This window comes from Eleutherodactylus coqui, chromosome 2 (genome assembly GCF_035609145.1).
Source record: "Eleutherodactylus coqui strain aEleCoq1 chromosome 2, aEleCoq1.hap1, whole genome shotgun sequence".
Taxonomy (NCBI): domain Eukaryota; kingdom Metazoa; phylum Chordata; class Amphibia; order Anura; family Eleutherodactylidae; genus Eleutherodactylus; species Eleutherodactylus coqui.
The window spans coordinates 207,041,124-207,055,001 of NC_089838.1; the positions used below are offsets into that span (position 1 = coordinate 207,041,124).

The window sequence follows — 13,878 nt, forward strand, 5'->3', positions numbered from 1 at the left end:
TGCTTTTTGTGGAATGAACTCTGGTCTTCGTTTATCCAATTTTTGGGAACGTATAACATTTTGATTTTTTTAAACTATTTTTTAGAAGCAAGATTAACAAAATCTGCAATTCTGGCATGTTTTTATTTTTAACGGTGCTCCCTGTGCAGTACAAATAATATGTTCATTTAATTCTGCAGGCTGGTACGATTATGTCAATATCAAATTTATATAGCTTTTTTTTTTTTGCAACTTTTTAATTCTTAAAAAAACATATATTTTTCTATCGCTGCCTTTAAAGACCCCAAACATTTTTCTTTTTTTGTCAACAGTGCTGTGTAAGGATTTTATTTGGCGGAATGAGTCGTGCTTTTTAATGGTACAATTCGTTGATTTGTGCAACGTTTCGATCACTATTCTGTTTATTGTATGTCAAGATAGCTAATTTTGCCTATTTTCGCCATGTTTTCTTAATTTTTTTTCATGACGTGAACTGTGTAAATAATGCACTCATTTTTTTCCTCTGGGTCAGCGCAGCGATACGTGTCATTTTTTACATGCTAAAGGAGGGAAGGTGGGGTTTTGATGTTTTTATATCTTAGTAGGTTTTTACTATTTTTTTTAATACTCTTTAAACTTTTTATTTTTGTCCCACTATGGTACTTAAACATCACAATATTTTATAATTCTTCTAATACACTAGTATGCTTAGTATAGCACTGTATTACACAGCCTATGAAGCTCAGCCAGAGGCTGAGCCTCATAGGTCACCATAACGAGCAGACCTGGAGGCCATATTCAAGCATCTAGGTGCCATAACAATGCAATTTTAAGTCCCAACAGGCAATTTTAAATCCAAACGTCACAGAAGAATTTGGGAATATAAGTTTATAACCACCTTCAATACCATCAAAAACAGGATGAATCTTGGAGGGGGGGTTGCATCAGTGAAGATTATGAGATATAAGAAACCCAGAGCAGAGGAAACACATTGGCCTGGTGGTGACCCCCCCTTACATGAAACTTTCACATCTCTTGTCACTGGACTAATTATTTACTGTTATGCTCATCCCTTTCTGGTATTTATCTAAGTGCTATTAATCAGTACTATTAAACATGACTGTGCCCTCTTATCCTGTTCTAGAATTCATTTCAAGTAGAAATTATTCACACTGTGTTTGTGTCCTCCCATCTGATCATGTGTATATGTTTTTATATAAATACTTCTTTAGATGTGTTCCATTTATGCCCGAGGAAGAACTCTGAGTAGGTTTGAAAGCTCGCTATAACATCATGTATTTGTGTTAGCTATTAAGAGGGATCATATCCACAAGATTACTTGGTTTTTCTTATTGAGAACAATCCCATTTTTCTTTGCTGAGGTATTCCAGAAAAAAGTTTCTGCACAGTATGTCTTGCAGAAATATTCCACATGTGTGAAAGGTCCCTAACTCTTACATCACTGCACTGAGTAATGAATCACTGCACTGAATAATGAACAACTGTTGGGAGAAAAAGTGAACCTTTGAATTTTTTAACATTTTTAACTGTACACTTCATTGAAGAATTTTTTGAAGACAATCACATAAAAATGAACTAGCTTCCTAATAGGACAGTAGGGTTGTCCACAGACAACAATAGAAAATGAAGCATATATAGCATTATTTTACCACTTAATATTTGAACAAAACATCACTGGGTAGTCAGTTTCTAGCAAGAGATATACATTTTCTTCATAAATATGACAACTGAGGTGTATGTAATAACCAGAGAGCTAAGAAGACAAAGAAAAAACAAAAAAGGGAAACAGAAAAGATGATGGGTGGTGGAGGTTGGAAGAATATCAACATCTATAGGAACCCTTGAATTTAAGAACCTGTAGATTCCTCTAGGAGCAATCACTTCCACCAAATATTTTCTGTAGAAAAGACATCCCGCATAGACATTTTGGTCCATTCCGCTCTATAAATGTGTTTCAGTTCATCAGTATTTCTGGGATGCCTTGCATGCATAGCCCTTTTCAGGTCATACCACAGTATTTCGGGAAAGATAAAACTGGGACTCTGGCTTGGTCATTCCAAAACACAAATTATATTCTTGTATAATCAGTCTTTGGTCAATTTACTTAAGTGCTTTCAGTCATTGTCTTGTTGCAAAACCCAATGTCTCTTCAGCTTCAGGTCATGGACAGCTATATTTATACTCACCTGAAAAAAGTTGTGATACACCATAAAATTCATTATTTCCTCAATGATCACAAGGCTTGCCGACCCCAAGTCTGCAAAAGGGTCCTAAACCATTATGTTCCCTCCATCATGCCTCACAGTTGGAATGAGGTTTTAGTGTTAATGTACAGCGCTTTTTTTCCAAATATAGTTTTGTGCATTTGTACTAAAAAGCACCACTTTTGATTTAACTGTTCATAGAACATTTGCCCAGGATCAATGTGGAACATCCAGATGGTCTAATAGGCAAGCTTCAGACAGGATGCAATATATTTTTTTTATAGTACGGGCTTACTTTGTGGCATCCTTCCATGAACACCATTCTTGTTTAGGGTTTTTCTAAGACTGGACACAGCATTTGCAGTTTGTAATCTTCTGTAGGTCTTTTGCTGTTACCCTTGGGATCTTTTTTATCTCTTTCAGGATTGCTCACTGAGTTCTTGGAGTAATCGTAACAGAATGCCCATTCCTAGGCGGAGTAGCAACAGTCCTCAATTTATTTCTTTTCCACACAGAAAAAAAGACAATACAAAACAAACAAACCTCGAGAGGCACATTCTCAATCTAGTTATGCATTTCAAAATATGAACATATTACATTGCAAGTGCATTGGTCCACACAATCGGGAAAGAGAAAATAAGAAGAAAAAGGGGAGACCCAGCACCCCCAACACCACCCACGCCAACACGGCATCCAGACCCGCGCTCTTTCACTGTTAGGGGCTCAAAGAAATTTAGTCTAGCCATGTCAGTCCTCAACTTTATCCATTTGTTTAACCATATATTGATGTACACCCAAGATTTTAGCATTGGCTTTGTAGCTGTTTTTAACTTCATGAATCTCTATAACACTCTTTCTGAGAGTTGCATCAAGGAATGGTTTGCAGTAACCAGTCTTTCTTGAGAAAAACAGATATGTCAGCAGGCTTTGTGTGCCTTTACTTAATGGAAAGAGCACTTCCAATCTTTTCCCCTTAGGTTCTGTTCACATTTCCATTAGGAGAAACCATTCAAGGTTTCTGTCATAAGTTCCTGTAAAAAAAAATGATGGGCACCATGATAGAAACCTGATGGATCCCATGACAGTCAAGAGGTTCGGTCGGGAACAGCTGGTGTCTGTCATTTGACGGATCTGGCAAGCCATTATTTTTGTTTTTCTGTTCCATGATGTAGGAGTTATTCATTCATTAGTTATTACTTTAGTTTGATTATGTCTATCTATATTTTCACTTATATAACAATCAGATGAATTCCAGATAATTCCAAAAGAGTTAATTACTGTAATTTCTTCAAGCTGCCTTTGCATAACTTGTCTTTTGAGAACATCAAAAGTTTAAACAGTGAAAAGAAACGTCCTTATATTTATCTCAAAGCACAAGGAAACAAAACAGATCCTCTTGAAGATGAAGAAAAAAATATATTAGCTCGGTTTCACACATCGTATACAAGTTGTGGAATTATGGTTGTGGGATCTGCAGCAAAATTCTGCATCTAAGTATAGCACAAGGTTAATAGATGGGGTTTTAATAATCCCCATTCACTCACAGTGGAAAAAAAATCTACTGCAGATTCAAATCATGTTGTGGATTTGCAAAGCTGCAGTATGCTCTGTCTGATCTGCCAAGGGATTTCACCACTGATTTCATTCATTTCAATGCCAATGGGAGAAATCCACAGTTGTTTCCACAGCAAAATCATGTGTAGATTTAATAGCAGATTTAGTATGGACTCACAGTGTAAATTTTTCACTGTGTGAAAACAGCTTTAGGCCTCCCTCACATAGGCACTTTATTCCACGATAAACACGGGCATTTTCAGCGCTGCGGTAATCGCGGTATAACGCCTCCATTGTTTTCAATGGAGCCTCTCAGACAGGCACTCAATCTTCTAGCAGAGTCTGTTCTATTTTTCGTCTCTTAGCGCACTTCATCAATGATGGGGAGTGCTAAAGGCCGGCGTCAGCCACAGCATCGCTACAACCAAAAACAAAAGTAAATCGCGGCAAAGTGCTTCAATCGAAAAAGCGGCACTTTGCCGAATGTCTGTGTTAGGGTGGCCTAATAAAATTTCCAGTGACTTCCACAAGAAGTGTCTAGAGATGTCATCAAAAGCAGTTCACAAAGTGATGTAGTAGAAGCACATGCAAAAAGTGGTTAAACTTAACTCAGGGTGCAGCTTTTAATTTTCAGTTCTTTTTGTACTCGTGGGAGGAGACTGATGTTATGTTGTTTACTATACAGTTGCACATAGAGAAACAGCAGATTCTGCTCCTTTTCTGTAGCACACAGAGCAATAACATCAGAATACAGAACACTACAGAAGTACTGAGTGATGTAGATGTGATTTTGGTAGTTGTAAATTTTTATTCAAAAGGCATCACATACAGTTGCAATCAAAATTATTCAACCCCCATTGCAAGTTAGGGTTATTTGCTAAATATACAAACATTTAGCTGTTTTCAAAAGCAATCAAACAAATGCAATAGAACTCATACAAATAGAACTCATATTAGGCCCAACGTCCACAGGCGAAATCGAATTGCAGAATCCTTGTAGGGCATCCGCGCAGTTTAAGCTGCCCAATAGACAATCATGGGCGTGCACAGTTGAATTTAAGCATGCTCCATTTTGCTGTGGTTTCGGCACGGCTGACACTGCAAACAAGCCACAGATCCCGCGGGTAAGAAGGAGAGTAAAATCAGCTGCGTATGTGCGGGGGCGCACCGGCTGGCGCTTCAGGTTACATCCGCAGTGGAGAAGATAGAAGACCCGCACAGCCAAGCAGAGGACCCGGACGGGTAAGTAGTGTCCTCGGCTGCGGGCAGGGTGGGATTCCACTGTGGGCTCCCGCCCACGGAATCCAACCCGCCTGTTGACATGATGCCTAAGGCTGCTTTCACATCTGCGTCTGGAATTAAGTTTTCCTGCTTCGTTTGGGGAGCAGGAAAGAGGAGTCCCCTGGTCAAATGGAATCCACCTTTTGACGGAACCAAACAGTGCCGATCAGACTCCCTTGACTATAATAGGGATCATTTGGTTTCCGCTCATCTGACCGACATTTTTCCAGACGAACCTTCTAACTGATGTTCTAGCACAAGTAGTTTCTCCAAGTTCGATGCAAAATGCCACTTTTAATGACTAGTGCAGTGTCAGAATTATTCAACCCCAAGAAGATGAGATTCCATCATAAGGGAATCTGACCAGCCGTAGTTGCCGAAAGTTGCATGATCTTGCTGACCTTATCGACAAAGTTAGCTGCTGCAGCTGGGTGGAGTCTTAGCCGCAAGCGTTTTTTTGTTATATGGGGACTCACCCTACAGATACACACCTGATGCAACTAATCAAGTGCTTTATTAGTGTATCAGGTGTGCTTCAGATAAAACACATCAAATACCTAGATCGGCTAGCGCTTTGCTGACTTTGACATTTGATTGCATGTTAGATATCTAAGTATATCAACAGAGTGGTCCAAAAAGTTTGGAGAACAGTCAATGACTGTCTATATATGACTGGTAGCAATATTTACTCTACCATGAGGACATGCAACAGTAACGGCTCATTCACATGGGCGTAAAAGTATTTTTGTCCATGAATGAGAGACTGCAGTGTCATATTCCTGAATTCCTGGCATCATGGTGATCATAATGTGAGCACTGATGCCAGAATGAATGTTGACACTCCAGCCTCTCATTGGCTGCAGCAGTCACCTGATTTCCTGTGACATCATCTGACACAGCCATCACCGGGACCACAGCGGTGTTTTAACACTGGATCCTGGACACCATGGAGGGGTAAGTATAGTTCACTTTATTATGTTAATACAGGGGGTCCCATTGAAGTGGAGTTGTCCTGTAAGTGGACCCAGCCATTTTTCTTTGCTCGCCGTAAACAGACTGTACTTTATTTTATTGGCTTCTTATCAGTAGCAAAGTTTTTAAACAGACACATACTAAAGTACATGTAAGGGCGGTTTCACATCTGCATTGTTAATTCCACTTTCCGGCTTCGGTCAGTGACGGATGGGCCCCATAGACTATTATGGAGTCCACCTGCTTTCTGCCCAGCTGCTTGGCTCTTGGATGTAAGAAAAAGCACTGCATACAGCTAAGGTGACCAGATTTTTCCAGGGTTAAAGTGGGACAAAGGGGTGTGGTCAGGGGCAGGGCTTATCACAACATATGATTTTGCCTCCGCCGTTATGAAATGTACAGGGTCATTTTAGAAAAAGACAGGGAGCAAATTCCACAACATTTCTGCATCCAAAGAAACTGTCAAAATACATACCATTGGTGCGGATTTTGACTGAAAATCAACCGCGTATCCGTAGCTGATTTCATACTATGTTACGCTCCTCCGTAGGATTCCCGCTGTCAGCGCTCCCCAGCTTCTGGTTCCCAGCAGCCTGCAGTGTCCTCACCTGACCGACCTCACCTGGTAACCCCTGTAGTAATAGTGACCCCCACATTTGTCCCAGTAGTAATAGTGATCCCCACAGTAGGCCCAGCAATGATAGTTACCACACACACACACACACACACACACACACACACACACACAGTAGCCTCAGCAATAAGAGGGGGAGGAAGATTCCGGATGCACACACTGCCGTCAGTACGTGCATCCAGCCCACGGCACTGCAGAGTGATGACCGGCTGGGGTTCCGCAGCTTCCTGGCTGGTAAGTACTTTAATGGTGGCCAGACGTCACCAGAAAGCGGGACAAATGGCTGTCCCGCTGACATCCCAACGGAAGGCGGAACACAGGGTCTCAAAGCGGGACTGTCCCGCCTAAATCGGGACATCTGGTCACCTTACATGCAGCGAATTTTCTTCTGGTATTTTGAGCTGAATCTGTGATAGGACCTCCAGTCGGAGGCTCCGACGCAGATATGAAACCAACCTTACTGCTGTTTTGTGTCTGTCAAGAGATAATACACACAGAAGTCAAGGCTGAAACCACATCATCATGTACCGCCATATACTGTACTTGCAGTTATTTCTCCTTTCATTCGTTTTACATTAATAAAACCTGCTAAAAAATATATAAAATAATAATTATGATATGCAACGAAAAATACCCCAAGTTATCTGTTGTCACAGCCGACGCCACTACAAAGGAAACTTTATTTGGCATAACAATACATTATGAGCTTCTAAAAAATGGCGCCCGCTGCTTCGCGTTCTCTAGTGTCGGGAGCCTCGACGATGACGTCATCACTAAGCGCGCTCTGTCTAAACGGAAGTTAGTTCCGTGTCTTCCTGCGAGCTGTAACCCTGTGACTGCTGGGAGGGATATCTGCGGTGTAGTATGCGGGGGACGGCTGCCGGGTCATACTGTGAGTACCGCTCCTGCGGCTTTGCTCCGGTTCGGGGACTTCTGTGTCTCGGGCGCCATTTGTATTTGTGTGACTTTCCTGCCAGTGTGTTGTGTATATGGCGGGTCACCCAGCGGCCGCCCTGCAGGCTGTAGTCACACGTACTGGTAATGGATGGGGTGCAAGTGAATGCAAAATGAGTGGCAAATACTGCAGAAGGCCCTTCCCCTGCCTGCTGCACACACTGCTGGCTTTCGCTCATGCTCCCACAAACTGACCTAGCTGACCGTGTATGTTGTGTTCCCTCTGTAGTTACTGCCGTGTGCGCCCCCTGCTGTCACCTCCTAGCTTCACACTGATGACAATAGAAGCTACAGTACTCTCCGATCGCCATGCAACCGTGTGCCTGCTCGCTGTAGCGCCTCCACATCTGATGGCAGGTCAGAGATCTCAGGGTCACTTTACAGCGACCCTCCCCGCCTGGAGAAACAAAGATGGCCGCACTGGCTTCAATGATTGCCTGATGCACAGTGTGTATTACTATGTATCAGTATTCGTGTAATATGTCGACACAGGAAGTGTGGGTGTGCCCGGACTGAGATAGAGGTAACGCCCAGGTCACGCTCACAGCTCCCGATTGGCTATGGCATACCAAGTTCGACCTGATACTGGTATCTTGTCTCCACCAGAAGAAGGGGGTGGAGACGAAATGAAGCAGTGTATCTGCCCTGTAAATGCCCCTCAAACTCCTGATTCGCTGGAGGATTTTTCCTGCCTGACAGATATGTTGCCACACGTGTCCAGGTGGCTCAGGCTGCAGATAGCAACAGCGGCATGGAGGCCTGGCTCCAGGTGTGGATACAAGCAGGGTGGTGGAGGCTCAGAGCGGCAGGTATTATTGTATCTTGTCACCACTAGAAGCTAGGGCTTGGATGGAGGAACGCCCCTGTCACACCCCTAGCTCCTGATTGGCCACATACTGTAACGTCCTTGCAGCAGCATCTGTAGTTTTTGGCTGGCCTGGAGAGTTAGGGTTGGTTTTCATGTTAGGCTTAGATTATTACCTCTAAACGCTTCCATGTTACAGCTGTATTAGGGAAGCATTTAGAGCAAATAATGTAAGCCTAACACCAAAGCATCCCTAACCCGCCAGGCAAAAATCACTAGACTGTTTGCCCAGGGAACAGGCTGCTTCCTTATGTGGTCGGACTTACAGTGCTGCCATCAAACTGCTCCGTTGATCAGAGTTGGCCCCACCGGTGCTCATCAATGCTAACGTGCCGACCCTCTGTTTTCTCCTTGGCAGGCGAGGTCATGGGAAGGGAGGTGGGAGAAGACAGGCGGCAGGGAGAGTCACAGCGGGGCCGCTAAGGCCTCCTTCACATGGGCAACACGGTATTGCCGCTAGAAAGTCGCAGCAATATCGCATTGCTGTTCCGTGCGATATCGCTGCGTCTTCTCATGTCAATACCGCGACTTTGTAGCATCACATGCGGGGATTTTTGGAGGAGGCTTGAAATGTAATCCCTTCCTCGAAAATAAGACGTAGCTGAAGAAGAAAAAAAAACCACACAAACATCACCTCTCCCGCGCTGTCAGCCCAGCCCCATCTTCTTCCCAGGTCCTGGCACTGATCATCTTCTGCCCGGGGATTCAAAAATCCCTGCCTCCTGGAAGCGCTGGCTGTGACTGGCTGACGCTTAGTCAATCACAGACAGTGGTCGATGAGTGGTTGTGATTGGTTCAGTCAGTCATTCATCGAGCACTTAGTAGAGCAAGGAGCTGGTTAGCTGTGAAATGCCTAAATCTTTCCATGTAATGAATGCATTGGCTTTATTTGCTCCATGTCACTACTCACCGGGGGCAGCGCCAGGCAAATGGACCCTTGTTTTTTTTTTTGTATGTCTGAATGCCTTCATCCAGCTTGGCAGAAACTTGCACGCTGGGCTACATTGCCTTTCCATAAGCGCCCATGTCTTTATGCGACTGTACTTTTTTTCTAGGTAGAGCGATCATGTGACAAGCACACGTCATCACTCTAAGGCGTCCCGCACACTGGCGGGAGCGGCATCGGGCTGTGATTCACTGTCTGCCATCTTCGCCCTATGTCTTCAATAGGACTGCTGCCAGCCCCATTGGCAACAGGATGAAGACCCTGGATGTGACCGCATTCAGGAGTTTCACATCCCAGGAATCCCCTGCTGCAGCTGTCTCAGCAAGGAATAGCAATCCTCCCCCATTGCTGTCAATGGGGCCAGCCGCCAGCCCCATTTAAAACAATGGGAGATATCGCAAAAAGAACGGGCATGCTGCGATTTGTATTTATTTATTTTTTTGTCTCACAGCATCGCTGGAGTGAAAACATCGCAAATGAGAAAGAAACCATTGAAATTCATTGGTTTCATAATCATGTGTTTTCACTGACTTGCGCATCGCACAAAAAATGCGTGAGTTCCTTGCCAGTGGAAAGGGGCCCTAACAGAAAGTCAGCAGATGATCTTTGTAGATGCAGACTGCAGAAACTGGGAGGGGCCGGGGTCTCTGTGGGGGCGCCGAGCGGAGGGGCCGGGGCCCTAAACTGCACATAAGTGCGTTAGCCTCCATGGTAAGTGTCCAAAATGTTAATAATGCATTTACATTTCTCATGTTTCTCCAGAATGGACCGGGTGGTGCTGAGTTATGGAGATTCTCTTCTGCGTTCTTCAGATGTTGCACTATTGGACGCCCCTCACTGGTTGAATGACAACATCATTGGTTTTATTTTTGAGTTCCTGGCATCGACATTATCCCCATCAACAGCCGAAAGAGTTGCTCTGCTCAGTCCCGAGGTGAGCCAGTTTATAAAGTGTTGTGGAGACGATGCAGCGGAGTTTCTGAAGCCTCTGGACCTACCCCAAAAAGACCTGGTTTTGCTGCCTGTTAATGACAATGCTGGGACTGTAGCGGGGGGTTCACATTGGAGCCTTCTTGCCTATCTCCGTAGCGTCCGTGAATTTCTGCATTATGACTCTGCACCAGGGACAAATGCCCCACATGCCCGGCTTGTGGCTAAAAACCTAAATGGCCTGCTTGATGGTAACCCGCGTTACAGGGAAGAAGAGGCGCCAGCCCAGCATAACAGCTATGACTGTGGCATGTATGTGGTGTGTGTGGCACAAGCTCTGTGTGAGCAGTATTTTCGGGGATGCAATAATCTGAATCTGCAGAACATCACAGCTCAGTATGTTACACAGAAGCGCAAAGAGTGGAAAGAAACCATCAGGGGACTGGGGAGCCAAATGTAAGCGGCTGCTAGCCACGGAGGACATTCCTCCTCTCATGTTGCAATACCAGTGCTGTGAAACATTGCTTTTAACTTCCAGGTCTCAACTCAGTTCATTATCCTATTGGATTACCCATTTACTTTGGATGTGATGTCATGCACTAAATGATGCCATTGTGTTCAGATGCGTTCGCTTGATGTGGTTTTGCTTTTCCTGTTATTTATGAATAATACATGTGAATATTGAACTCGGCTTTATTAAATACTCACGTGTACATGGAAATGGCTTCTGACGTGACCCTCTTATTTAGTGGATATAGTAGGGATATTTTAAAGGGCCACCACAGTGAAAACACATTTTTCCATCACTGCCCGCCCCCTTACCTGATTGGTTTTCACTGTCTGTTCATCTCCAATGTATATTGCAGTCACTTACATGCAGTGCATCCTCCTTTCTGATACTTATCAGACACCATCTTGAATTTTTCGTTTTTTTCCCCAGGCTTTCTCTTCCATGATAAAACTGCTTAACATCACATGAAAAACAAGAGCTAATATAATCTCGCCTGCTGGGAGGACAGCGTATTGATTAATTCACTCTGAGCATGCTTGGAGGGTGGAAAACGCAGAAACCAGGACTGTAGTACTAGGCAGTGACTGCTGTCAGCTCTGCCCCTCCCCTGACATCCCAACCATTAACACTCCCACCTTGCACAGCTCGTGTTGATTTCAATTAGAGCCGTGCCTGCGGTTACAAGTGTCAGCCATTGCACAGAGGTCGGCATGGAAACTTCCGCTCCAACCTCTTTGTCTTTGCAGCGCTGGCAGCATGCGCCCACTTTGCTGATCAGTCAGGGTCCCAAGCGATGGTCCCCAGCCAGTCAACTATTGATGACCTATCCTGAGGATAGGTCATCAGTAGTATTTTCCACAGAAAACCCCCTTAATCCCCACAGATCCAGTGAGCACATTTGCCAGAGGGAGTGTTCCTTTCTACCCCAATTTCCCACCACCCACACACTGCCCGCCTGTTATTTATTTAGGTTGGGAAAGCAAGTTGTGGATTTGTTAGAATTACTCAACAGAAACACATAAAAATGACTTCTCATGATGATGCTCTTATCGTTTTTTCCTTTTTTTTTGTAATTAAACGTGAGTTATGAGGGTTTCACATTGGGAAGGTATATTTACAAGATTACAAATTCTGTATATTAATATAATATACATTAATATAATAGGACTCTCTTCATTCCGAATTTCTCTACCGATGGATATCCCTGTAATATGGTACCATATAGAGGCATCCTATAACGGCATACAATCTGTATAGCATATGTTTCTATCAGGATGCAGGAAGGCGCTCTGATTTGGGAGTTCTCTTCTGCATACTGATAGAAACTTGTCAGCCCTCGCACCACATTGGAGCTATGCAGGGAAATCTGCGAGGTCCGACACTGGATTGGAAAAGGCTAATGGTAGTGATCTCAGGGTAGAGGTGGGATACAACCAAGTACTACAGTTTTGCTTTCCATGTTTTCCACACTCCCAGCATGTTCTGAGTGCAATGATGAATATGCCATAAATAAGCCGAAGACCATAAGTATAGAGTCAGGAGGCTGAATTATCATCTCCTTCATTATAACTGTGTGCCAGGAGCCTCTAATCATCAGTTGTAACTGTGATGGGCCTTTCTGTGTGGTACACACCATGTATATCAAACACATTCTGGTGACTTCTTGAGAGCACAAAACCAAGTAATTCCCAGACAGTCACATGACCACCTGAGGAGAAGGACTCCAGGAGTTTTTAGATTGAATGGAATAACAAACCAATATATTAGCAGACATATCTAGTTCAGGACTAGCTGCATAATTAATGACAAGATTTTTGCCAGGTTGGTCTCTTAGGCCCAGTGACTACGGGCAGATTTGCGGAATTAGTGCAGGGCACCTGCGCAGAAAAACCGCAGTTCAAGCTGCCCATTGGGAAGCATGGTCATCCGCAGCTGAATTATAGCATGTGGATTTGTTTTACAGATCTTTTGGTCCGGAAAACAAATTTCAGCATGTTCCATTTCAGTGCGGTTCCCGCACAGACTGCTTCCATTGCAGTTAATGGAAGCTGTCCGATCCGCAGGAAAGCAGAAGTTTAAAAAAAACAAACAAAAAAACTGTACTGCACATGGACCTGTACTGCCGGATGGACCTTCCGCACACCTCCTCAGTACAGAAAAAAGACGACCCGGATCGGCACATGCGGTCGTCGGCTGCTGGCAGGTTCAGATTCTGCTGCAGGTCCCCGCATGTGGAATCCGATTTGCCTGTGGACATGAGCCCTTAAACAAAAATAATGGCTATGTTTGCACTGAGGAAGTTTTCTATTAAACTGAAATCCTACAATGCATTGTAACTACACTGCGCTTTTGAAAACTGCATTCATTTATGTAAACAATGTGTGGGTCCGTGCTTTTCCGCCACTGAAAGCCTGCATAGGAGTGCATTACAATACGCACTCCTATGCAGACGGCCGCGGTTTGGTCGCGCGAAATGTCGCGCGGCAAACAAACCGCGGCATGTCCTATTTCTGTGCCTCGCACAGAAACGTCACTCACCCGGCCGCCGGCTCCAGTCTGCGCATGCGCCGGCAGGCAGCACATGAAAGAGCCGGGGCCGCCAAGCGCGGGTAAGTACGCGCTTGTCCCTGCAGGTGCTGGGGTCGGGTACCGCGGCGAGAATTCTCGCCGCCGGATCCAACCCGCCCGTCTGCAGGCGGCCAAACGGTGTGGGTTTGCTTTGCAGATTTCTTCTCAGCAAATCCAGCCTATGGGAACATGTTAGCTAAAACTCACTAGAACAGTGCTCATCGACATGAAAATGTGGTAAAACATGCATATACCAGCTCTGTGTGCAGGCTCCCATATGATACTGAACACAGCCACTCAGGGGACAGCGCATGTTCCACTCTCCCTTGCTGAAACACTTCCATCTTATAATTGGACTTGGGACACTGAAGTAGACCTAATTATATTTTTCATTTATGTAAATAATCAAATATGTTGTGATGTAACACTAATTGGTAATTGGAGACTAGTATCCAGGAT

The 13,878-nt window shown here is 44.3% G+C and overlaps 1 protein-coding gene across 2 annotated transcripts; it reads left to right on the forward strand.

The window, feature by feature from the left end:
• The first annotated feature begins 7,437 nt into the window (after positions 1-7,437).
• Positions 7,438-11,056, forward strand: SENP8 (SUMO peptidase family member, NEDD8 specific). Of its 2 annotated transcripts, none has more exons than XM_066592334.1 (2): positions 7,438-7,537; positions 10,173-11,056. In XM_066592334.1, the coding sequence occupies exon 2, from the start codon at positions 10,174-10,176 to the stop codon at positions 10,798-10,800; it is 627 nt and encodes a 208-aa protein (XP_066448431.1). In that variant the 5' UTR covers positions 7,438-7,537; position 10,173; the 3' UTR covers positions 10,801-11,056. The 2 variants fall into 2 exon arrangements, with proteins under 2 accessions (XP_066448431.1, XP_066448432.1); XM_066592335.1 differs by lacking the exon at positions 7,438-7,537 and adding an exon at positions 7,592-8,408.
• Positions 11,057-13,878: the final 2,822 nt, after the last annotated feature.